The following is a 26,848-nucleotide window of genomic DNA, read 5'->3' as shown; positions in this document are numbered from 1 at the left end:
AGAGCCGTTCATATGGCTCTCATATATGAGCAAGAGCACCCCAGGGAGTGCCTACTGAACCCAGCTTGCTTCATTTCATTTGTGCAAAAAACAACAACCCCAAAAACAAAAAACAGGAACTTGCCCAATAAAGAGCTGTTGCAGAAAACCATGGGTGAATTCATTTCAACTTCCCCCTCCAACCTTACATGTTGTCAAAATACAGTTGCCAAATTTTTATGCTGCCATCAGGGGATGGGTCTACATTACATACAGATTGAGAATATATACCCCTGAGTCAGCTGTGATGCTGTAGCACATACCTTGTAGCCCAGAAGTAGCCCTGGGAAATGCAGTTATGATTTTCCCAGGGGCACCCAGGCACTTAGACCAGAAACCCAGCCACAGAAAGTATACAAGCCGTAAGTGCCTGCCCTCACCCCCTATATCTATTGAGGTATCATTTCTAGGATAAATCATAGGAACATAAGAAGCTGCCTTATACTGAGTCAGTCTGTTGGCCCATCTAGCTCAGTATTGTCAACAATAACTGGCAACGGATCTCCAGGTTTGCAGACAGGAGTGTTCCCCAGGCCTACTGGAGATGGCCTTACGTATAGCCTGGCTCACACTGACCGAAATGTGAGCTGCCCTGAGAACTTTATCAGAGAATGGTGTATAAATACTATAAGTAAATAAAATAATCTACTATGTATTTTGGAACAATTTTGGGACAGTTGGTTTGTTTGCTGTGCATTTGGACATCTTTTAAGACATCGTAACCAAATTTTGCATGATGGCCCCTGAGTAGGGATGGAAATACCTGTCAGTTTGGGTTCTCTCAGTTTCTCATTTTTCCAATCTTAAATTCGGTTCTCCACACTTCTGCAACAATTTACGATTAAAAAAAATCCTCAAGAAAATTATCCAGCATTTTCGTGCAAATTTCTCCTAATAGAAGACATTATTGTCACATTTTTGTACAATTTGCCAGCAATTTCTCATCATATAATATGTTTTGTATGTTATTTGCACTAATATATCCGTGTTTAGGCACACTATATGCATTCTTATCATCATTGTTTGGTTGGAGAACTGGATCACAAAATTCAGGTACGTACGAATTTTGAAGGATGGCTGGGTTCTCTTTTGGTTTTGGAAAGTGCAAATTTGATAATTAGGCCTGAAATGCAAACTGAATCAAATTTCTCCCCCATCTCTATCCCAGAGACCAAGGAGGAGGTTTATGTCTGTCTTTGGATATCATATTGAATCAAGATGGCAGGCAGAATCTTTCAAAACTGCACTGAATTTAACCAGTGATTTCAAAACTGCATTGATTTTTTGGTTTCTTAGAGTTCCCATGAAATGCTCGGTATGAGGTAATTAATAATGAATAAGGATCAACAGCTCAGAGTAAAAGAGTGCAACTATTCTGCTCAGTGTCGATTGCATTAAAATGGGGATGGGGGAACTGGGTACCTACCAGTGTTGTTGGACTACAGCTCCCATCATCCTGACCATTGGCCATGCTAGCTGAGACTGATGGGAGTTAGAGTTGAACATTCCCATCCTGGCAGTATAAATGGCGAACGTGCAAGGATTTTTAATATTATAAAAATAGTTTATTAAGATAAATAATGTTCACACATATATATATAAAACATGATCATAACCTTAAGGGGAGACACCATGTCATGCGGTAAACAAACTTCAAGAAGGTCCAATGGAGGTGGATGGTAAATGTGTCTAGAGGTTCCTTGGCACGATCCCCCAAGTCTAATTCCCCCTTTGCTTGTGCTGTGCAGGAACTATTCCCAAAGCCACCTTCCGGATTTTAAAAAGCCCGTGGGACAAATCCTTGTTTCCAGAAAGAGTCAAAGGGTCTTCATAGCAAAGGAAAAAGAATAAATAATAAGATGAGACGTTTCTGTTTAGGGTGTAACAAAAGAAAAGTATTTGCCAGCAGGGATTTCCAGACACCTCTGGCTTAATCCACTAGCCTCCATTTAGCCCCCCCCCCACACAACCCAGGGATCCCCAGCCTTGTCCTTTTCTAACCACTAGACTCCAGTCCCTCCTTTCTCAACACATAACCTACTGCCTTGTCCAGTGCATGTGTACTCAGAAGCAAGTCTCGCTGTGTTCAATGGGACTTACTCCCCACTCAGTGGTGACTTTCAAAAGAGAAGCCATTGAGCTCGTGCCTGCTTGGAACTTGAACCTGGAAGGCCAGCCTCTTAATCCCTAGTGTTATAGGCATGGTCTGTAGTTCCTCAGTGGTATGGGAAATGCGCTCTTCATATGCCCAGAGGTGGTCCATTGTTTCTTCACAGCTGCACTGTAATACTGGAAGGGGTGCGGGGAAAGGTTCTGGGTCTGAGCCCTGGTTAAGTCCTGGCTTGGATAAAGCTCTGATCTTAGAGGTGGAGATCAGGAGCTCCCTGAGGAGAGGAGAAAGGTCAAAGAGAGCAGGAGTCCCATTGAAAGCAAGGTACGTTGAACTGTGGTGTTGTCACTGGCTCGGCTCCTAGGGGACGGTCTCAGTGTCCCGTTGATGATCCAGCTGTTGCAGAGCTCACCAGTGCAGCAGCGGCTATGAAGGGCCCCTAGGTTCTTGTAGACGGAAGTGTAGGAACTGTCGCACCAGGACGGGGAAGCACAGCCCTTGACCACAGAGCTTTGTCCAGAGATGCCTGAGGATGGAAATGAATAGTGATGATAGAACCTGAGCAGGAGCCTTCATGAACACCCTTCCTTGTCTGTACCTCATTGTCTGATCTGATCCCCATTGACTGCTTGGAACCCTTCACTGCTGCACCAAAAGGGAAATGTAACCTTCGCTGTCTCATTTGCTCTGCCCCTGTGCCTTGAACATCAGCCCATAGTGCAGAAATTCAGCAGGCGAAGCTTTTCCTAGCATGGAGACACAGCAGAAGTTTAAAGTCTGCTTCCACATCCGTGGAAAATGGAAATGGGCTGCCTTCAAGTCAATTCTGACTTATGGCGACCCTAAGAACAGGGTTTTCATGGTAAGCGGTATGCAGAGGGGGTTTACCATTGCCTTCCTCTGAGGCTCAGAGGCAGCAACTGGCCCAGGGTCACCCAGTGAGCTTCATGGCTGTGTGGGGATTCGAACCTTGGTCTCCCAGGTCATAGTCCAACACCTTAACCACTACACCACACAACAGCTGCTTTTAAAAGACAAATGCCTAACCAATCACAGCCCTCCTGTGTCTTCTTTGGCTTGGCCCTGATTGAGCCATGTGCCCTGCCTCTGTCCTGTCCTTCTGGCAGGCTGTCTGCCACCCCACACATCCACTCAGTTTTGAAAGCACTGAAATTACGTGCCCACTCAGTCACACTTGCAAGAAATCTCTGTTTTAGTGCGGCAGCAGCTACACTTTGGAACTCCCTGCCTATTGACATCAGGCAGGTGCCTTGTCTGTACGCTTTCTAGTGCCTGCTTAAATCATTTTTGTTTAAGCAAACTTATCCAGACATGTAGAAGCTCACAAATGTTTTAATCTTTTTTTGGCTTAGGCCCCATCTGCACTATGCATTTAAAGCAGTATCATACCACTCTAACCAGTCACTGCTTCTTCCAAAGATTCCTCAGAATTTTAGTTTTTTAAGGGTGCTGAGAGTTGTTAGGAGAGCTCTGTTTTCTCTCATAGAGCTACAGTTCCCAGTGTGGTGTAACAATCAATCCCTCTTCCCAGGGAACATTGGGAATTGTAGCTCTGTGAAGGGAACAGGGGCTCTCTAACTATTCTCAGCACCTTTAACAAACTACAGTTCCCAGGATTCTTGGGGGGGGAGCCATGGCTGTTTAAAGTGGTCTGATACTGCTTTGAATGTATAGTGGAGATGGGGCCCAGCCATTGATTTTAATCATCTTTTGAATGTTTTTAAATCCCTGTTTTAACTGTCTTTTATTGCCAATGTTAATGGTTGTTGTTTTTTGTAAACTGCTTAGAAGCTTGATTGCAATCAAGTGGTATACAAATTATGTCAAAGAAAGAAAGAAAGAAAGAAAGAAAGAAAGAAAGAAAGAAAGAAAGAAAGAGATTGTCCCTCTGCCCTCTTAAAAATACACATAATTGTCCTGTGCTTTTTGTTGCCCCTATTCTGCAGGGAAAAACGTAGCCATGTGAGTTGACCTTGGGAGGGAGAGAGTGGGCAGGAATGAGAAGAAAATGCTTACCATGTATTCCTGAGGCTTCTAAGCACTGGGTCATAGGACCCTGGCACTGCACCTTAGTGATGTCATCTGGGGAGCAACCATGGGTGGCGTTTCCCTCGCAGCTGTGACACGTGACCCCATTCAGGGGCAACGAGGTATTCTTGTAATCTGCAGGCAGAATAACCAAACACTGTCAGCATTGTACATTTGGACCCTCACAATGTCCCCACATTACGTGGACTGAGTCTTTGTGGCCAGCTGGTAGCTCCAATGTCAACTGCTTTGGGTTTTAGTCTGAACTTTTAAGGAGCTGTCCATGGTGCTTTGCTTTGCACCTTAGACAGCTCCTTGAAAGTCTGGACTAACTTCCTCACTGACATTGGAGCCACCAGCCTCCACTGTGTGTGGGTTTAAATTTGGGACCATTGTTTACAACCCAGAAGCCACTATTAGAGTGATGTGACATCACAATGGAGCACTGTTCTAGGGCATTGTGGGTTAAAAAAATTGCAGGTGTCAGCCCAGCAGCCACAAGGAGAAACAACATGTGACTAGTTCACACATAATACTAAGTCATAGTTTGTTGAAGCCAGTGTTTCTCAACTGGTGTGCCTCCAGATGTTGTTGGACCACAATTCCCATCTTTCCTGACCATTGGCAGTGCTGGCTGAGGCTGATGGGAGTTGTGGTCCAACAACATCTGGAGGCACACCTGTTGAGAAACACTGGTTTAAGCCATGGTGTGTTTAACAAATTATGACTTAACTGTGAATTGACCCACATATGATCAAACCTGTTTCACTAAAATTTGATTTGTTTTCCAGGTGCGCCTTACCTTGTGCCTTTGGAGTTTGCTGACCATCTGGGGTGTGTGGTCAAACAAACCATGGTTAAGGAAGGGTGCTGGATTCACACATAATGCTAAGCCATCATTAAAACAAACCAAGGTTCATAAGCCATCAACTAACTGTGGCTTCAGATCATGGTTTGTAGGCAGTAAATAGTTGAGCTGCTGGGGAGAGTTCACAAATAACACTAACACTAAACCATGGTTTAAACCATACTTTAATAAACCATGGTTTTACATTACGTATGAAAGAGGTCTGTGTGGCTGGTGAGTTTCAGCCTGCACCCCAAGTTAACAGGGTTTCAGTCCCCCCCTTTTTTTTTGCCTCTGACCTCCTCAAACATATACACACACTTCATCTTTAGATAGATTCTGGGACTGAGTGAAATCTAGGATGTACTGCTTTCATACCCTAATATGATTGCTAAGAAGGGAACACAGGCTATTTAGCAACCCTATTGGTATGCAGTATTTAGCTTTTGATTGTTGGGTAAGCTATACCTGCTGAAATTCAACTCATGAAATTTTTTAAAGGCATCAAGCTTCTGTATGACAGCCTTATTAAGTGACAGCCTTACTATCTCTGGCTGCTCCTTTCCCAATGTTTTGAGCCCCATTCCCTTTAATAGCAATCACAGTGCCGCCGTGACAACAGGACTGGAAATGAGAAATAAGAGGGAGGAATCAGCATGCTCAGGGGAAACTCTGACAGTTGAAGGAGAACAAAAATAAAATAAAAAAACAACATACACACCAAAAAGTGGAGCCCCCCCATAGCCCAATGAGGAGTGAGCATGCTCAGTTGTTACAAGAGCTGCAGAATGTTGAATGGTATTTGGAAAAGCTAAATAGAAAACTATGGGGGTAGGGACCAAATTGGCCTGCCATAAGGCAGGGGCTCCTAAACTGTGGTCTAGGCTTCATTCGGTGGTCTGTGGCGTCTGTCGATTTGTGTCTGAAGACCGGAGATGGCACATCCATAGCATTAAATATTCACCGTGCCCCCCACATTTTGGGGGGGAGTGATAGCACTCACCATTACAGAATACAAGCACCTCTTTTTTTCTATCCATCTAAGCTATTTTGTGCTGGCACCTAGGGCGCTTTTATCAAGATATGAGTACTGACATCTCATTTTTTTAAAAAAAGCACTGAATAGTCATATTGCTTTTTTATCGCTTCTTTCATTTCTTATGTTGTATTTGTATTGCATCACGATTTGAATTCTGTGGGATTCAGATTGTAACATGATAAAACATAAGAACTAAAAGCAGCAATAAAAATACAATTAAAAACCATACAGCATCTAGCAGAGTGCCTTACAATTGCTACAACAGGCAGAAAAATGATTAAGTGGCCCACTGAGACCCTTGGAAATTTTCAAGTGGTTCATGGGGAGAAAAGGTTTGGAAGCCACTGGTGTAGGAAGGCATAGCAAGGCGGCTGGCACCCAGATAGGAGCAATCCCATTTGGGGTTGAGAATGTACTGCCACATTTTGTTGCAGATCCCACTTGTGCCCCTTGAACCCCAATCTATAGCCCTGATTCCTTACCTTGCCTGTCATCATTGCACCCGCTGAAATTGCAGCACTTGATCAGGTAGAAACTGTTCTGGTTGTGGAACCCCAGAGGCTCCTGGCAGTGGGAGAGCAGGCCACAGCCTTTGATGCGCTGTTCATCCGTCGGGAACTCTATCAGTGGGAAGAAAACAGTGGCTGTGATTGTGACGTTTTGCCTCTAGGGGGTGTGAATGCCAAATTCATTGTAACTTGTGAAGAAGAAATCTTGTCCTAGAGCACAACATTCATGCAACTAAGTAAGACTCTTCGGGCAAAAAAGTGACTTTATTTTGCTGTACATTGCATATAACCCAGATAGATAGATTGATTTATATCTATATCTATATCGATTGTTGTTATTGTTATGTGTCTTCAAGTCGATTTTGACTTATGGTGACCCTATGAGTCAGTGACCTCCCATAGCATCTGTTATAAACCACCCTGTTCAGATCTTGTAAGTTTAGGTCTGTGGTTTCCTTTATGGAATCAATCCATCTCTTGTTTGGTCTTCCTCTTTTTTCTACCCCTTTCTGTTTTTCCCAGCATTATTGTCTTTTCTAGTGAATCAAGTCTTCTCATTATATGTCCAAAGTGTGATAACCTCAGTTTCATCATTTTAGCTTCTAGTGACAGTTCTGGTTTAATTTGTTCTAACACCCAATTATTGTCTTTTTCGTGGTCCATGATATCCGCAAAGCTCTCCTCCAACACCACATTTCAAATGAATTGATTTTTCTCTTATCCACTTTTTTCACTGTCCAACTTTCACATAGCACCAGCTGGATTATATGTGGTGTACAGCAAAATGAAGTCACTTCTTTGCCTGAAGGGTCTTGCAAAATGTTTGTTTGGCTACAGAGGTGCTCCGGGTTCAGTGGATGGAAGTTTTTAAGAATTATTTTTAATGCAAACACTTATTAAAAACACCAGAAGACAAATGACATGCTACTTGAGGCGTTCTCTCTGTCTGGGAGAGACAGAGGTGTATGAATCTTCTACGAGGACACCTGCTGCAACCCAGGCATGTGTTACCTTAAAAGGGAGGGGGTTAAAATATTTATTATTACATTTATATCCCATCTTTCCTCCAAAATGCTAAAAGGTGTCATGTCTTGTTCCTCTTCCCCTCAATTTATTTTCACAACAACCCTGCGAGATGGGGGGAAGCCGGCATAAGTTGTGCTGGAGCAAGAGAAGCCGGCATAAAGTTCCTCCACATCCAATTGCCATTCAGGAGCCTCTGGATTGGCTGAACACTGGCTCAGTCAGGAACTGTGCGCAGGAACTAAAAAGTAAAAGCCTGCTTTCCCAAATACCACTACCGGGGAGTAAGCCCCCTCCATTGACTTCTATTACAATTATTTTCTTAGACTGACTTTTTCCCCTGTGTAACTTTTCCCTGGATTGGGACCTGCAGGATGTGGCCTAAGTCTCCTCACCTCAGCCCCTCCCCTGACATCCCTCAACATGCCCCCTTTTCAGACCTTCTGCCAGCTTATGCCAGTTCCCCTTGTGTTGGCCTGGCTGAGTCCTGGCTGAGTCCCTGCTGAGGGACTTACACTGGCATAGCCTGGCTGAGCCGGGACCCAGCCAGCTCAGCTGGAGATCCGCCACATCCAACTCCCCTCAGCTCGGCATAAATGCAAGTTGGATTGCGCCCTTAGACTGGCCTAGGATCACCTAGTGAGCTTCCTAGCCAAGATAGAAACTGAACCCTGGTCTTCCAGCCCTAATAGTCCAACAATCAAACCGCTACACCACACTGGTTTTACACACACACACACACACACCACCTTTAGAAGGACTGTTTCCTTCATGTGCTGCTTAATTAATTAAATGAGGAAACACATACAATTAACATGGCAATTTGTTTCTTTGATTCAGCAGCAGCCCTAATAGTTTGTTATCGTAGTAGCGGACAAAACTGGTTCTAATAAAAATGCTTTTCCCCCAAGTTGAATTGCTTTATGGGGGTGCTTTTTTGGGGGGGGTGAAGTTGGGGAGGGAAAGGTGAATCCTCCCTGTGCTCTGCAATGCCCCCCAAACACCCCCACACTGTAACTAGCTGGTATGATATAGTTATTAAAGTGCTGGACTAGGACCTGGGTGACCAGGGTTCAAAATCCCCACTCAGCCATGAAGCTAACTGGGTGACTTTGGGCCAGTCACTATTAAGGATGGAAGGATCTGTCAGTTTCAGTTCTCTGTTTCTCATTTTTCCAATCTTAAATTCAGTTCTCCACATTTCTGCAGCAATTTGAGAGTTTTTTTTTTAAAAAAACAAATCCTCATGAAAATTCTTCAGCATTTTAGTACGAGTTTCTCCTAATAATCTGTGTATGCAGTTTTGACTAACATACACATTTTTGCAAGCAATTTCTCCAAATATAATGCATTTTGGTATATTTTTGTACCAATATGTACATTTTTTGTACACATTTCCCCCTGATATATGCATTTTTGTAAACATTGCTTGGTTGGAGAATTGCATTGCAAAATTTGGATAAGTATGAATTTTGAAGGACTCTTGTGTTTCAGTTCTCATATTATTTTGGAAAGTGCCAATTTGATAAATATGGCTTTAAATGCACACTGTATCTTCCCCATCCCTAGTCTCTATCTCTCAGCCTAAACTAACTCACAGGATTGTTGTTAGTATAAGATGTGGAGGGGGAGAACCAGGTACGCCACTTTGAGCTCCTTAGAGAAAAAAGGTGGGATATAAATGGAAAGAAGCAAACAAATAAAGGCTTCTACTGATTCTTTGTGACCGTTGGACCAAGATAATTCTCTAAGGAAGTAGGAAGAAGCAGATAAAACAGATGTGGGGAAAATTTGCCCCTCCAGATGTTGCTGAACTACAAGTCTCATAATCTCTGGCCAATGGCTATGCTTGCTGGGGCTGATGGGAACTGCAGTCCAACAGCATCTGGAGAGTTAATTGTCCCCCCCTCCCGGCATGAAACCAAGACTACAGGAGCTCACCTTCTGGCACTGTAAAGGCTGTGATGTCTATGCAGTCTTCCTCAGGCCGGGCACAGCGCATCTGTGCAAGGCTGGCATTGAAGCAGTTCTTGTCAGAGGAGCTACAGGAATAGCAGTGCAAGGCACTTCGCTGGCGACCTCGAGCAGTGAGAGCATCCAGTACTGCAGGGAGAGAGAAGCAGCAGCAGCAGAGAGAAAAATCAGGACTGCATAAATTAGCAGATTTATTGCATGACCTTTAGTAGATGTTGCTGTTGCTGTTATTAGTTTGTTACCCCCTTCACCTTAAGGTCTCAGGGCAGGTCACAACGATTTTAAATACAACATCAAAAACAGTTTAAAATAAATTACAATCCCAAGAATAGGATGGGTCTATGGATAGAAACAAGGGTTCTTTGGCTTTAGAGCAGCCTTCTGTATCCGGGCATCCTCCAGACATTGATTGGGCTCCAACTCCCATCAGCCCCAGCCAGCACGGCCAAAGGTCAAGAATGATGGGAGTTGTGGTCTAATGGCATCTGGAGGGCACCAGGTCGAGGAAAGTTGCTTTTGATGATATATGCATCATGGCATCTGGTTCACACACAGGCTCCTTTCAATTTGCTTTTAGATAAGGTATGCTTGTGTCACAGCAGCAACAGATAGCATCTTAGAAGAGGTGTTCAGAGGTAAGAATGGCTCTAGAACTATGGGCTTAACCACATGGGAGCATAACTTCTTACTAAAGATGCTGTTTTTACCACTGTTTTCTATTTGCACCATCCACAGTAAAGGCTCAATGCCAACTGCAAACATGGTGTTTTCTATTCACACTGAGGGGAAGGATCAATCACACCGTTTCCTCATGACCATGCTGTGTAATTTAACATTTCCACTTCTGCTGGTTACCTGGCAACCAAGCATGCTCATTTTGTTCTACCAGTTAGTTTCATTTTTTTAAAAAACTTGGAAGTGCAAATACTGTATATGTGTTTTCCCTGGTATGATACAGCTGAAATACAAATCTTTGTTTGAGCAGTGTTATGCTTTTGTGCACAAGTTAAGGGAAAAAGAAATATAGCACTGTTTGCAGCAATATAAAAAAGGCCAGCAGAGTGGAGGAGAACAGCTGGAAGTTGTCAGCCCACAGGAAATGAAATGAAAGAAGGCAGGAGGAGTGAGTGAGTGTGGAGAGGGGAATTATTGACACACCCACCTAAAAGCATCAGCGTACAGTGTCTGCAAGCACAGAGATATGGAGTGAAGATGCTTTTTCCTTCCCTTTTCATATTATCAGAGGATTGAGTTAGTACAGATTTACAGGGGGAAAACTGCATGATAGTTTCTGTTTGCCAGTAACATCATGTGAACCAAGTGAATTAAAAGGGGATGTGAGTAGCTCCAAATACACAGCAAACTATCGCGTAGATGAGCCCATAGTCTCCTGCTACTGCTACACATGCATGCATCATCTAAAAGCAAAACAATCTTGGAAGAGGCATTCTTGCCCCAAAAAGGGAAGAATCAAGGCTGGTGCTGTGTCAGCAGTTGGCAGGGTTGGGCAACTGCAGAAGCCCATATCCTAGTAGAGGGCCCACCGCTCACTCCCAGAGTCTAGTAGCCCTGCTCCTCACACTCCTTACTGTTGCTGCCAAGTCCACTTGCTGTGTCTGAGCATCTGCACAATGGTGAGAGCAAGGAGATGTTGCAGCAATCTCCACTTGCATCCAGTTTCCCCTCTGGATGGTTGCGCAGATTGAGCCCAGAGGGAGACAGTAAGTCAACAGCCAGCGGAGAAAGTGGTGAGGAGAAGGTGGCCTACTCAGAGAAAGAGGCCCACTGAGAACTTCTTCCCCAAGATCCCCTAAAGACCTGGAGCCTGGACTGGGAAGAATGCCTATTTTAAGATGGCACCAGTTTGGGGGTGTATTATTGTTTTGCAAGTACTTGCTACCTTTTTTTTTTAGATCTATTACTCAGTTGGAGGGCATATTTTGAATTGATCAAATGGATTTTAATCAAGCAGTTAAATCAGCCTTCCCCAACCCTTCAGATATTTGGAGAGCACAAGTGTATGGAAGGCTGAATTTAATAATCACTTAGAGAAATTAAGAGAGGAAACATATGTGGAAAGGTAATCAAACTCATTACGAGACTGAAAAAATCAGGAATGCTGCAATACATCAGGGATGGGGAGCCTGTGGTCCTCCATACATTGATGGACCACAAGTCCCAGCAGCCCCAGCCATCCTGGATCAAGGATGATGGGAGTTGTAGTCCAGCAACATCTGGTGGGCCACAGGTTCCTCACCTCTGCAATAGAGAGGCTATTGGGGGTGGGGGTAATTCAATTCAGCTTCAGGTGCGGGTGCTCTGGAATATGTGTTGGTTTAATGCCTGGTCCAAATCAACCCTCATGGCTGCTTTTCAAAAAACAAAATTATTTTGGGAGTTCCATTTACAAGACCCCAGTGTGGCCAGTGTGTACTCCTATGGACTGACCGTCTAGTGTCCCCTCATTGCAGAGCTCAGTTCCGCAGTGCTCCTCTGTCAGAAACACAACCTGATTGCCGGAGAGATGCGAGATGGAACTGTTTGGTTTCCCACTCACATCACAGCCCTTCAGGAAGTAACTGGAGATCTTAGAACCTGCAGGGCAAGGGAGAGAAACAGAAAGAAAGTGAAAAGGAACATTATTAAATGCTGTCGCATTCAGGTCCTGCTTGGAAGCTTCCCATAGGCATCTGGCTGGACAGGTGGGTCTGTTGAAAATGTTCCTGTTTACCCAGGCACTTGACGGCAGAAGGTGACTGTTTCTGGCTACCAGGATATCATTGGATAGAAGATTGTTTTTATCTGCAACTGCAGAAGGTTTTTAAAATACTTTGTTGTTGTTAAATTGCTTTGTTTGCTGCCCTGGGCTCCTTTGGGAGGAAGGGTGGGTTATAATAATAATAATAATAATAATAATTTGATATGCTCAAGCAGGATTTTTCTTAATTATCCATTTCACATTTCCTTTGAAATGCACAAAGGGAAGGCACTGCACTCTTTTCCCTCCCACCCAATGTTTAAAATTTAATGAATGAGGTAAGAACATACAGAGATCCCTGCTAGTCCAAAAAAGTCTATCTAGGCCACCATTCTGCTTCCCGCAGTGGCAAACATGGAGACGAGAAGCAAAGTCAGAAGTGAATTGTCTCCTCTTTTCTGCTTCTTCTTCCACAGCAACCAGTTTTCATGGAAGCCTTGTATAGCCATTGTGGCTGGCAGCCATCAATAGACCTCTATGAATCTGTCTAATCTCCTTTTCAAAGCCACCTAAACTGGTGGCCCCATCACCACCAGAGTCAGTTCCATAGTTCCACTACTTACTGTATAGAAAAATATTTCCTGTTTTCTGCCCTGAACCTCCTGCCCATCGATTTTATTGGGTTCTGAGTTCTGGTATTAGGAGAAAATGTTCTCTCTAGCTCAGTTTTTTGCCACATATCACATACTTCTAGAAATCTCTATCTCAGGGGTTGGCAACCAACCAATGCAAATTTTACCTTTGTACAGTAAGCAAAAAGTATTATCGAAGCTCAAGGACAGATTCTACTCAGGCAAAAACACTCAAGGAGGGCACAAAGCAGGGCCGGTGAGGGGTGTGTGGCATAAATAGAGTCTGAAGGGCCAAACTGAGGGCCACATTTGGCCCCCAGGTGTCACGTTCTCCATCCCTGCTCAATCTGCAGGCAGGACATAGTTCAGCAAGGCATTTTTTAAAGTAATAGTTGTGTCTCCAAATGAACACCCAGTCCTAGCTTTTGGACACCCAGTCGACACAAATGGACACATAAAATTTAAACAATGAACCAAGACCCAAGTTCTGATTGGATTTTAAATGGATATTGGGGATCGAGAGTGGGGAGAGAAAACCTCCTTTGTAGAAAGGTAAAGCATTGCTCTTTTATTACAGAATATAAACCTTAAATAACAAATATTTTCTTTTCAATCCTGTCTAATCCCAGGGCCAATTCTTCTGTGATTGTAAAATTCTGGCATGAGACAATTCAGTGCTTTTAGTTTTTATTGTGTGTTGTGCGGTCTTTTTTATACTTTCCTTAAGTTACTGCAAAACAAAAATAACCCCCAAATATATATTTTTGTAATACCAGAACAGTTGTGTTTTTAACCAATTTTTCTAAATTCTGAAATTAGAGTTTTAGAGATTATTATTATTACTAGGCTTTTAAATTCATGTGTGAGTAGGCAGGCTAGTAAGAATTTTGATAGGCTAGTAACCTGTATAAATGCATTTGCAAGGCTGTATTCACGGTCTTCTTTTTTCCTTTCAAGTCTGAACCACTTTCACTTCAGTCCAAATGTCTGGGCTTGTTCATGGCAGAGCGGCTTCCATGTGCAAGCCATTTGAATGACAAAAAATGGATGCCCAGTAATAATTCTTTTTAAAATGCCCAACTCCTTTCCAACTCCTTTCCAACTGTCCCTGCCCTGCCCAATCTCCATGGCCTCCTGTGATACTCACGGGTGAGTATGGTCATGACAGTGGTGCTACATTGTTCTTGATACTCTTCACAATCTTCTGTTTCTTGGCAATTGCTGTCCCCGTTGCAAGCGTAGCACTGAAGGCCAATGACTGCAGGAAGAGATTAGGAAATGAAGCCATTAGCAAACTAGGGTTTGTTTGTTTTTGAAAAGCACAGAGGCTTGAATGCCAAATGAGGGGTCCCCAAGCTTTTTGGTCTCAAGGGCACTATTAGAAATCTAAGAATGGATACCAAAATATTATCTATTATGCAGAAGGTAAACGGGCAATGCTCAGAACCCTAACCCTTCCAAAATACCAGGTAAACCACCTGCACGAATAACAGAAAAAAGCATGCAGCCCTATTTGTACCCATAAGGGACAGACAAATCTGCTGATTTTTGGTTCTCTTAGTTGCTCATTTTTTCCACTCTTCAATTCAGTGCTCCATATTTCTGTGGCAATCTGATAACTCTTCGGCACTTCAGTGCAAATTTCTTCTAATAAACACATTTGTCTATGCAGTTTGGACAAATACATTTTTGCAGTTTTCAGTTTTCACTAATATATGTATTTTTTGTACACATTGCTTGACTGGAGAACTGGATTGTAAAATGCAGAAAAGTGCAAATTTCTACGGATGGCTGTGTCTCAGTGTGGATATTGTTTTCAAAAGTGTGGATTTGGTGAATTTGCCTTTAAGTGCAAACCGAATCAGATTCCTTTCCCAGACCTAGCCATGGCTATGGTGCACAACAGTGTATGTGAGGGCTAACCCACAGAGCCTCACAACTAGAGATGAGCAAGAAATTTGATTCAGTTCACATTTAAAGCTGAAACTATCAAATTCACACTTTCTGAAACAATATGAGAACCAAACCACAGCCACCTTTCTAACTTCAGACATTTGAATTTTGCAATGGAGTTTGCTAAGCAATGTTTACAAAAATGCATGCGTTTAGGAAGAGTGTGCATAAAAATGAATTCAAGAGTGAAATAAAAATGCATTATATGATGAGAAATTGCTTGCAAAATATGTACATTAGTAAAACTGCCTACAAAAATGTGTTTATTAGGAAGAATTTGCACTAAAATCCTGGAGTATTTTCATGAGGATTTTAAAAAAAAATCTGCAATTTGCTGCAGAAATGTGGAGAACTGAATTAAGACTGGAAAAATGAGAAACTGAGAGAATTGAAATGGACAGATCTTTCAATCCCTACCACACACACACAAACCCATGTGTTCTTCCAACATGTGGTGGAGGAGGTGCCATCAGAATCTCCCTTCTGTGCACAGTTTGGGTTGCTCCATCTCAAAAAGGATAAGAATGACAAGGAGCACTTAGGACATTCATGGATGTCAGAGCTGTTTTCTGGAGAATATTCTGGGGACTGGAGCCCTGTTCCTCTGCCTTTGTTTTAGCAACACTAATATAAGGAATCAATGGAACATTGAGTTTGAAATCTTTATATTAATTGTACCCTTCCCATAAAGTGACATATCTAAGGATTGAGGTTAAGAATTGTGTTTCTTAAAGTTGAATCTAGTAGTAGTGGCTAACATGGTGCCTTCTAGATATTGCTGGACCTCAGCTCCCAGCAGCCCCAGCAGCTTGGCTAATGGTCAGGGATGATGGAAGTTGTAGTCCAGCTAGGGATGGAAAGATCAGTCCATTTAGGTTCTCTCAGTTTCTCATTTTTCCAATCTGAAATTCAATTCTCCACATTTCTGCAGCAATCTGCAATTTAAAAAAAAATCCTCATGAAAATTCTTTAGCATTTTAGTATGAATTTCTTCTATCAAACACTTTCTGTATGCAGTTTGACTAATGCGCATACATTTGCAACCCGTTTCTCCTAACAGATGCACTTGTGTATGTTATTTTCACAAATGTATTCATTTTTAGGCACATTTTCCCGTAATATATGCATCTTTACAAAGTATGTTTGGTTGGAGAACTGCATTGCAAAACTTGGATATGGATGGATTTTGAAGGGTGACTGTGTTGCAGTTCTTAATTTGTTTCAGAAAAGCGCAAAATTGACAGGCTCGGTTTCAAATGTGAATTGAATCAGATTTCCCCCCCATCCCTAAGTCTAGCAACATCTGGAGGGCCGCGGGCTCCCTGCCCCTGCTGTGTATGAACTGCCAGCTTTTTTCTAGGGTTGTCCCATGAAGATAAAAATAGTAATCATTTCAAAAGGTGGAAATCCTGCAGCGAGCCCTGACTCATACTGAATCCTGACCACCTTATCTCCACACCTGCCAGATCTGCACTATATTCACATCCTGTACTTACTCACTACCTGTTGAGCTGGACCCTTCTAAGCAGAAGCAAGGAAGTGTCAGTCAGGAAGCAACATAACCATAAACGGAGTTATGAAGGAAGGCAGGGGCCTATTTTCCCCTTCTGCCAAAGCTACACCCCAGTTTAATAGATCCTCCTGCTCATGAATGGAGTCTCAAAGTCTTGCCCCCTTCCGATTTCATTGACCCACATCCCCCCCCCCCCCGGCCAGCTATGCCACATATGCAAGATTCCAGTTAGGCTGATTCATCCTGAGTAGCTATCCCTCCCTGGTCCAGATTACGATTCATCCTCAAAAATGGCTAAGCATGGATTAGTTGTAGTTGCACCCTTTTGCTGATCAGAGGTGGCCCATTGATACACGCATGTGAAATCCCTTGAAAACACACGCATGTGTGGGTGTGTGATCTCTTCTGCCTGAACTTTCATGTCACCTTGGTTTGTGTGCTTTTGTTGGCAGATTCCACCCACACATTCAGCATCAGTCAGTGAAGAAGAATCAGGTTTTCTGCACATATTTATGAAATCACCCAAAAAGCATCTGTTTTCCTACCTCTGTCACTGATAAAGAATGGGGATTCCGAATCATATTAACTAGTGGCCATGGATACAAAGCCTGGGTGCTGGTTATTCAGGCTTAATTCATTGGGAGGGGGGAGGTTTTGTTCTTATGTACATGACATCCTCTAACCTGAATAAGAAGCTTTCACCCACATATAAAAATGCATTGAAAAAGGAAGAAGCTACTAACTATTTTACTACCTTTTTGCCATTCCATTAACTGGGTTGTTAAAAGAATAAGCACAAGGATAGCCAACATGGTGACCTCTAGATGTTGTTGGACTCCATCATCCCTGGCCATTGGCCATGCTGGCTAGGACTGATGGGAGTTGTAGTCCAACAATGTCTGGAGGACATCACATTCCGGGTATGGATTACAGAATAACTGATTTGTGTTAAGTGCTCTCCAAGCCTCCAGATCCTCCTAACTGGCCCCCTAGTTGAGATTCTCCATCTTTCTCCTGTTAAGAATAGAGAGTTTTGTCCACCATCTTCTTCTTGTTCCTACCATTGTGTGCTACTCTCCACACAGGAAGCTGCCTTATACTAAGTCAGGTCACTGGGCCATTTTGCTCAATATTGTCTGCACTGACTGGCAGCAGCTCTCCAAGCTTTCAGATGGGATCTCTCCCAGCCCTACATGGAGATGCCAGGAACTCACCTGGGGGAAAGAGATTGGGTTGTTGACTTGACACCCATATTTAATAACATAATAATTCAGCAGCTATTAAAAATAATATTTAATATGTATACTACTAAATAAATTGGGGGGGGATCTTAATACATAGTCCACTCAGAGATATATGCATTTGTAGGAAACTGTAGATAATAATGATTTTATTGTTATATGTTCCTTAACAGAAATACACTGAGCTGTATTGAAAAAAAGAGAATTGTTTATAATGAACCTAGGACTTCTTGCATGTAAAGCATTTGCTCTACCACGTGAGCCACAACCCTTTCCTTTTGCAGTGGGGGATCTGCCCACCAGTCAATATACCACTTCTTCCCTCCTTTCCAGCACCAGCCCGCACACCAGACCCACATTTTCTTGTAACTACACTAGAAATAAAATCTAGGAAGTCTGAGACCTGAGCACCCCCAACACATCTTGACCACAGAACCTCACATCCCTCCAGAGACAGAAAGACAAGCTAGAAGTCTTAAACGAGCATAAACCACAGTTCTGTGAAAAGTCACTCATGCAATACAGCCTACATAGCATACAGATAGAGAACTCTTAAAGAGAAGATAATTTGTAGGATGTATGTATGTATTACCGTGAGTCACCATCAAAGACAGAAAGAAACTGATCCAAAAGAATTCCACGTCCCGCATGGTATTTTCTTTCTAATTCTACGAATCTAGCTTGCTGTCCTCGCTGGTTCAGTCTAGGAAGAATGTTCTGCCAGCCTCTCTCTCTCTCCTTATTCCTTAAAATAAAAAAAAAGCCTTTCGCCCTTTGGCTCCACCTCTGAAATCAACTGGAGAGGAACTTTCTCATTTCTGCTATGCAGAAATTCAGAGACTGATGCAGCCAATGATGTGTGAGTAATGCAGGAAGAAGAAGGGGGAGAAGAGGGGGAAAGCGATGACAGTTTTCTTTGTGTGCAGGGTATGTCTACAATGGTTCATGGCTCTTCTGTGAAATGTGCTGTCGTCAGTGGAGAGTCCTGGAAAATGTGAAATCAGAATGGGGAAGCAACTTATAAGGAGGGTCTTGAGACTCATCACCAGTGAGCCCTTGCATGCATGGGACAGGAGAGGGACAGGCTTTCAAAAACAGGGGGCAGACTACAAGTTGTTGTTATTTGATTTATATCCTGCCCTTCCTCCCAGCAGGAGCCCAGGGCGGCAAACAAAAGCACTAAAAACATTAAAACATCATAAAAACAAACTTTAAAACACATCTTCAAAAACGTTACTTAAAAAAAAGTTGGTGTGATCATAGGATTTTAGAGTTGGAAGGGACTCTGGAAGTCATCTAGACCAACCAACCCTTTTCAGTGCAGCCATATTGCAACTACAGCATCTGTGAAAGATGCCCGTTCCAGCTTCTGGCTTAAACACCTCCAGCAAAGGGATGCTGGTCACCTCTCAAGGATAGTCTGTTCAGATATGTTAAGGCAATCCTATGCATGCTTACTTGTACTTAAAGCCACACTAAATTCAGTGGATATGGGGAAAAGCTGTAGCTCAGGGGTAGAGCATCTGCTTTGCATACAGAAGGTCCCTGGTTCAATCTCCAGGTAGGGCTAGGAAAAACTCCCTGTCTGAAACCCTGGGGAGCTGCTGCCAGTCAGTGCAGTCAATAGTAAGTTAGATGGACCAATAGTCTGATTCAGAATGAGGCAGCTTCCTATGTCCCTGTGTTTCAGTGGGACTGAGTGCCAAGGAGACTTATAGGAAGCTGCCTTATATCGGGTCAGATTATTTGTTCACCAAACCCAGTATTGTCTACTCTGACTGGCAGCAGCTTAAACAGTTTTGGCTTAAACTGTTTCAAAAAGCTGCAGGTTTTGTTCCTGCTTTTACTTTTTTTTGTATTTTGCATTGGTTTTGTTTATATATATATATTTAAAAAATGTTTATTTTTTTTCCTGCACACCCCCTTGGAAGGGTTTTCCCTGAAAAGCACATACAAGTACTTTACAGTGGAATCCCATGCATGATTGCCTACCCAGAAGCAAGCCCCACTGAGTGCAATAAGACTTACTCCCAGATGAGTGAGTATAGGGCTGCAGCTATAAAAAAGGGAACACACACATGGAATCTCTATGATATAACATGAATCGCCATGTATTATGAGCCACACATTCTGAGCAACGCATCTGACTCAGTGTAGTGAAGTTCCCCAAGGCTACACATTTATATTAAAGGCATCTGTTAAGGAAATGAATGCTGGCACTGAATTTGATGGGCCAGTTTGTAAAGATGTGTCTACTGAGTAATGACATCCTTGTGCGCTTTTAAGAAGCACTAACTTCTCACATCAAGGATCTCTGCCTGACACCCAGCCTGGCCTACATTGCAGAAGACTGCCCTCTCTGTATCCAAAATGTTGAAGTGCTAGAGTCAGACTATGAAGACCTTGGTTCAAATCCTGCCTCAACCACAAAGCCTTTGGACAGTTACTTCCTCTCGATGTAACCTACCTTAAAGGGTTGTTGTGAGGATAAAAAAAAAGGACAGTCATAAACTCCTTTAAAAGGTGTGTGTGTGTGGAAGGGAAGAGTAATGGTATTCTTATGCTTCCCCCCCTTACTTCTCCAAGCAGTGAGATGTTTCAGGGAGTGCAGCACTTTTCCAGGTTCAATTTCCTTTGGAAAGAGGTCACTGGGTGGAAGCATATGTTATTTTGCAAAAACTGAGTTCATTTACAAACATACAGGTTGAGCACAGGTGTGTGTGTCTGTGGGCTACAACTTAAACACTTCAGCAGACAGCCAGATCCAGTGCTGCAAAGGATCTCCAACCACAGAGAGGGGGGCAGCCCCCAAATGTTCACAGAGCCTCACAACTCTCTCTCTGCCTCTTCTTTTGTCTCCCAGTTAAGGACTGCAGTTTGTTTCTTTTGTTCCTCTTCACACACAAACACACCTCAATGATCCACCTGCTCATCTTCCAAAGTAATATATGCCACATCATCTGCAAGCAATGCATAAGAAGAGCCCTGCTGGATCAGGCCCATCTAGTCCAGCATCCTCTTCTCACAGTGGCCAGCCAGATGCCCATGGGAAGCCCACAAGCAGGACGTGAGCGCAAGAACACTCTCTTGTGATTCCCTGCAACTGACGTTCAGAGGCTTACGACCTCCAACAGTGGAGGGGGAACATAGCCATTGTGGCTAGTTGCCATTCTGCCTTCTGCCTAGGACAAACAGGTAAATCTCTAAGCAAAACGATCAGTGGACACAAACTTGACATTAGAAATGGCAAGAGTAATAAACCAGTAGGAAAACATTTTAGTCTACCGGGATACTCTGCCACTCTCTATCTGGCCCTCGGAGCTTTCTCCGGGCAACACCCCCTCTTCAGCCATACCCCATGACATGTGGTGGCCCTTGTAAGGTTGCCCACAAAGGAACATGGCCCTCAGCGTGTGGAGGTTCCCTAACTCTGCTTTAAGGTGTTGCAAGTCTGCATTGGATCCTTTTGACCCATGCCTTCCTGTGGTCCACCCTGGACACACACCCAGCCCTCCCCCCCAAGAGGCCTCCTTCTTGATCCTACCAATGTCAGAGCTCTAACGATGGCAGGGCAAGGATCACAGAAGTTTCTGTAGTGGTGGAGAGGGGGCATCCATCATCATCGTCTCTCTCTCTCTCTCTCTCTTGGAGGTTGAAGTTCTCTCTCTTTCTCTCTGCCCTTGAAGAAAGTGCTCCAACACTACAACCCAAGGGATGCCCGCTTAGGGACCGAAGGACTGCAGCACATGTACTTTTAAGTCAGCTGTGGCTTGAGACAGGCAAACCTGTCGAGTTTGGTTTTGCATTTTTCCAGCCTTAAGCTCAGTTGTCCACATTGCTGTGCCACCCTGCAAGTCTTTCAAAAGTCCGTATGAAAATTCTCTAGCATTTTAGTGCAAATTCCTCCTGGCACATTTTTGTATGCGATTTCACCTAATATACACATTTCTTGCAAGAAAGTTCCCTACTATAATGAATTCTGATGGTACTGTCAATAATCTATATGCAATTCAATATAAACAAGTGTAAAATTATGCATATTGGAGCAAAAAATCTTAATTTCACATATACGCTCATGGGGTCTGAACTGGCGGTGACCGACCAGGAGAGAGACCTCGGGGTTGTAGTGGACAGCACGATGAAAATGTCAACCCAGTGTGCGGCAGCTGTGAAAAAGGCAAATTCCATGCTAGCAATAATTAGGAAAGGTATTGAAAATAAAACAGCCGATATCATAATGCCGTTGTATAAATCTATGGTGCGGCCGCATTTGGAATACTGTGTACAGTTCTGGTCGCCTCATCTCAAAAAGGATATTATAGAGTTGGAAAAGGTTCAGAAGAGGGCAACCAGAATGATCAAGGGGATGGAGCGACTCCCTTACGAGGAAAGGTTGCAGCATTTGGGGCTTTTTAGTTTAGAGAAAAGGCGGGTCAGAGGAGACATGATAGAAGTGTATAAAATTATGCATGGCATTGAGAAAGTGGATAGAGAAAAGTTCTTCTCCCTCTCTCATAATACTAGAACTCGTGGACATTCAAAGAAGCTGAATGTTGGAAGATTCAGGACAGACAAAAGGAAGTACTTCTTTACTCAGCGCATAGTTAAACTATGGAATTTGCTCCCACAAGATGCAGTAATGGCCACCAGCTTGGACGGCTTTAAAAGAAGATTAGACAAATTCATGGAGGACAGGGCTGTCAATGGCTACTAGTCATGATGGCTGTGCTCTGCCACCCTAGTCAGAGGCAGCATGCTTCTGAAAACCAGTTGCCGGAAGCCTCAGGAGGGGAGAGTGTTCTTGCACTCGGGTCCTGCTTGCGGGCTTCCCCCAGGCACCTGGTTGGCCACTGTGAGAACAGGATGCTGGACTAGATGGGCCACTGGCCTGATCCAGCAGGCTCTTCTTATGTTCTTATGTTCTTATGTTATACATTCATATGCACACCTTACACTAGCATATATGCATTTCTATATGCATTACTTCGCTGGAGAACAGCATTGCAAAATTTGGTGCAGTGTGCTTTTCGAAGGTTGGCCATGTTTCCGTTTGCGTATTGTTTCAGAAAGGGTGGATTGGATTAGTTCGCTGTTAAATGTGAACTGAATTGTGTTTTTCCTCCCATCGCTAGCTGTGGGTAACCTTCTGTCGTTTTACTGTTTCAGTATGATAGTTGATTGTTGTTTTGCAATTTAAATGGTTGGCTTCAAATTCTTAGTGGCTCTTGAAACACTTTGAGGGATGAAAAGCGAGATTTATTTCTTTTATAAAAAAACCTTAAATAATACTTGGTACAAACCAGCACACTTGAGAAAACACAGCAATGTCTCAGTTAATAAAGCAGATGCATTCCTGAACATTATTTCTTTAACAGAAACTTTGGTACCAGAGGTAGGAATAACATGGAAAGAATAGGGATAGGTTCCTACACCTGCTCATACAGTAGATGGTGGGGGCAGCTTCAATAGAGGCTTTAAAAGGTGCCTACCAGGCACCCTCCCCTTCCCCCTCCCTTGAATCATATTGGATCCTTCCCTCCCCAGCCCTGGGAGAAAGCCAGAGATACCTTTAATGCAAAGCCAACACACAGGCTTGTCAATTTCAACCTAGCAAAGCAAAGGCACAGGCTTATCAGTTTATTGATAGTAAAGACACAGACTGGTCAGTTTCACCTTAAAGCAAAGGCACAGGCTTGAAAGTTTATCCATAGCAAAGCAAAGCTGATCAGTTTCACCTCTAAAAAAGCCTTTGTTAAAAGGAGCTTGTTCCTGGAAGATTCTTATCTGTGGTATTACTGTGCTTCCATGGAGGAAGCTAAGCAAAGTGCTCACCTTAATGTTGTGAGGTTTTCCAGACTTGCTGCATGTGTGAGGCAACAAGAGGAAAGAGCAGCACATAGCAAAGGCGGCCAGACCATTTCCCCTTTCTTTTGGGCTCCCTTGTGCATTCTTAAGACCATCGCCATTTGAATCACTGCTGACTAAGTTTTTCCTTATACTGACTAAATTGCAAACTCTAAAATCCAAACAATCTTAAAGCACTGTTGGAATGAGCCAAAGGGACATCGCCATTCATCCGACTCCCACATTTATGCAGCAAAACCATCTGCTTGCTCCTCTCCCCCAAAACAGATCAGCCCACCCAATCCTAACCCAAAGTAGTAGCACCAACGAGATACCCCTCTGGCATATGACCTGTAGAAAGGGAAAACAGGATGGTGCCTGCCTGCTGGCCCCGCACTCTAAGAACATAAGAAAAGCCCTGCTGGGTCAGGCCAAAGGCCCATCCAGTCTGGCATCCTATTCTCACAGTGGCCAGCCAGATGCCTAGAGGAAGCCAGCAAGCAGGATCCGAGCACAACAGCACTCTCCCCTCCTGCTTCCCTCCCCCTCCCCCCCCAGAAAACTGGTATTCAGAAGCATGCTGCCCCCAACAGTGGAGGGTGAACACAGCCATCGGGGTTAGTAGCCAGTGACTTGCTTAGCATGCTCAATTCTAAAAGAGCCTGTGTACCTAGAAATCACATGTGCATAGATTCTGCTCATTGTGGAAGACGTAGAAGACCCAGCCAGGATCAGCATGAGATTTCAGGGAGCCCTTGGTGCAGTGTCACTAGTGGGCTCCCCCCAAAATACCCCCGCCTCCAATGCAGCTGTGCTTTTTGTTCTTCTGTTGCTGTTGCCATGGCAGTGGCAGCAACACCATACTCCTCATGAAGCATTTTAGTATCGGTTGGGCAACAGTGCCGCTTTTGAATGGAAGCCAAGCTCAGCTCCCACTTGCAGTGGCCGCCTACCATTTTAATTTACCCATAATGCAATGGCCCAGCCTATAGATCTATGAAATCTGAAAGGTTGGCCAGTGCATTGCACTTTGGGTAAATTAAAATGAAGGGCAGCCACTCCGGATGGGAATCAAGCTTAGCTCTATTCAAAGGTGGCAACGACACCCGCTCATGGTGTAAATGGCCTTCCAGGGGCCTGGTGAAGAAAGAGGCAGAGCTGAACCGAGCCAAGGAGTGGTCCTTCTGAGCTGCTGGGGTTCTTGTTCAGTGTCCAGCCTGGCTGACCACTGGTGCTGGGCCTAGACACACAAGTCAGGAAGCTAGAGAAGAACTTTATTGTCTCTCTTCAACAAGGAACAGAACAGGCACAGGAAACCTCTGACTCCATTCAGATGCAGTTAAGTCCAGTGCCACCTAGTGACTAAACTCTATAATGCCACTATCCACACTGCCCGCATGATTGTGTATCCAGGGTCCAAGCCTGTATGAACAGAGCCTGCAAGGATACAATTTGCATGCTTTTTTTTAGATTTTCCACTCAATGTACAGAAGAGATGGAGGCCAGTGCGTTCAGTCTCTCTCCTCCCACGGACTGCCATCTAAATGGGCCTAGTGTGTTAGGAGCAGAGAGCAGGAATCATGGGTGTCACACACATTAGAGAACCCCAGATGACTCATACAAGAAAGACAAACCACACCACTCTCTATTGTGGGTATGATGCTATTGGACTGTGAATCCCATCAACTCTGACCATTGTCATGCTGACTGGGCTTGATAGGAGTTGGAGTCCAACAATATCTGGAGGGTTGTCCACCCATAAATTATGAAGGAAGACCAGCATTTTACAAATAAAAACACAGAGGCATTGAGTAACATCAGGCCTGTGGGCAGCCACTGCCATATTTAAACTTGGAGGGCACACTGTCTAGCACTGGATTCCTGAGGTCAATGACTAGACTTTGGCCCCACACAAACAGACGGTACATTTCTATTGACTAGGCCAAGTCAAGTTCCTGGCATTTTTACCAGGTCTAGCCATTGCGGAGTCGTCACAATGTCTACCAATAGTAGAAGCCAATTGTACTATTAACTCTAAAGGTAAAGGTGTCCCTGAACTTGTAGTGCGAGTCATTTCCGACTCTTAGGGAGACTTCTTGTGACATTTACTAGGCAGACAGTTTATATGAGGTGGGATTGCCAGTTCCGTCCCCGGCCTTTCTTTACCCCCCAGCGTATGCCAGGTACTCATTTTACCGACCACGGATGGATGGAAGGCTGAGTGGACCTCGACCCCTTTTACTGGAGATTCGACTTCCTCTTTCCGTTGGAATCTAACTCCGGCCGTGAGCAGAGCTTCGGCTGCGTTACCGCCACTTACCTCTCTGCGCCACGGAGAGTCTACAATTCTGTTAATACCAGGGATGGAAGGATCTGTCAATTTTGGTTCTCTCAGTTTCTCATTTTTCCAGTCTTAAATTAGGTTTTCCACATTTCTGCAGCAATTTCTGTGTGTGTGTGAAAAATCCTAATGAAAAATTTTCAGCATTCTAGTGAGAATTTCTTCTACTAAAACATATCTTTGTATGCAGTTTTAACTACTGCGCACATTTTTGCAAGCATGTTCTCCCAATATAATGCAGTTTTGTGTGTTACTTTCACAAATATATTCATTTTTATGCACACTTGCCCCTAATATATGCATTTTTGCAAACATTGCTTCCTTGGAGAACTGCATCACAAAATCTGGATAAGTGTGGATTTCAAAGGATGGCTGTGTTTCAGTCCTCATGTTGTATCTGAATTTGATAACTTTGGCTTTAAATGAGGACTGAATCGAGTTTCTTCCCCATGCCTAATTAATGCTGCTAATTCTACTACGGGGAAAGAGCACAGGGCCAGAGCATCTGCCTTCCATTCCGAAGGTCCTGAGTTCAATCCCCAGCATCTCCAGGTAGCAATGGAAATGTCTCCTCAAATCCCGGAAAGCCACTACCCGCCAGTGACATTACTGTGCTAGATGGACCAAAGATTTGGCCCAGTGTGAGGCAGCTTCCTACGTGCCTCAATTATTTGGGGGGAAGAGCCATAGTTCAGCGGTAGAGCACCTGCTTTGCACGCAGAAAGTCTGAGATTCAAGCCACAGCTTCTCCAGAGGGCTGGGAGACACCCCTGCCCGAAATCCTGGAGAGGTGCTGCCAGTCTGTGTAGACAATACTGAGCTAGGTGGACCATAGTGTGACTTGGTAGAAGGCAGCTTCCTAGATTCCAAATTCTGCATGCTTCAGGAGACTATGAGGCATGCCAGGGCTAGAGACAGAGCAGAATCTTACTGGCTTTTCTTCTCTCACTGTTTTGTTACCTCAAAGAGCACAATTTTACTTATTGCTGAAGTGATGCGCTGGCTGACTGGCAAGGCCAGCTGTAGGCTTGGGCAG

The 26,848-nt window shown here is 43.8% G+C and overlaps 1 protein-coding gene across 1 annotated transcript; it reads right to left on the bottom strand.

The window, feature by feature from the left end:
- Positions 1-1,582: 1,582 nt before the first annotated feature.
- On the bottom strand, positions 1,583-18,425 carry LOC133370613 (urokinase plasminogen activator surface receptor-like). The gene is made up of 7 exons (XM_061597176.1): positions 18,220-18,425; positions 14,068-14,178; positions 12,039-12,185; positions 9,558-9,719; positions 6,567-6,704; positions 4,187-4,333; positions 1,583-2,675 (listed from the first exon to the last, which is right to left on the bottom strand). Exons 1-7 carry the CDS (start codon positions 18,275-18,277, stop codon positions 2,413-2,415), a joined length of 1,026 nt encoding a protein of 341 aa, XP_061453160.1. The 5' UTR covers positions 18,278-18,425; the 3' UTR covers positions 1,583-2,412.
- Positions 18,426-26,848: the final 8,423 nt, after the last annotated feature.

Source organism: Rhineura floridana, chromosome 15 (genome assembly GCF_030035675.1).
Source record: "Rhineura floridana isolate rRhiFlo1 chromosome 15, rRhiFlo1.hap2, whole genome shotgun sequence".
Taxonomy (NCBI): domain Eukaryota; kingdom Metazoa; phylum Chordata; class Lepidosauria; order Squamata; family Rhineuridae; genus Rhineura; species Rhineura floridana.
Note: the sequence above shows the minus strand (reverse complement) of the source record. Positions and strands in the feature narration are given on the sequence as shown.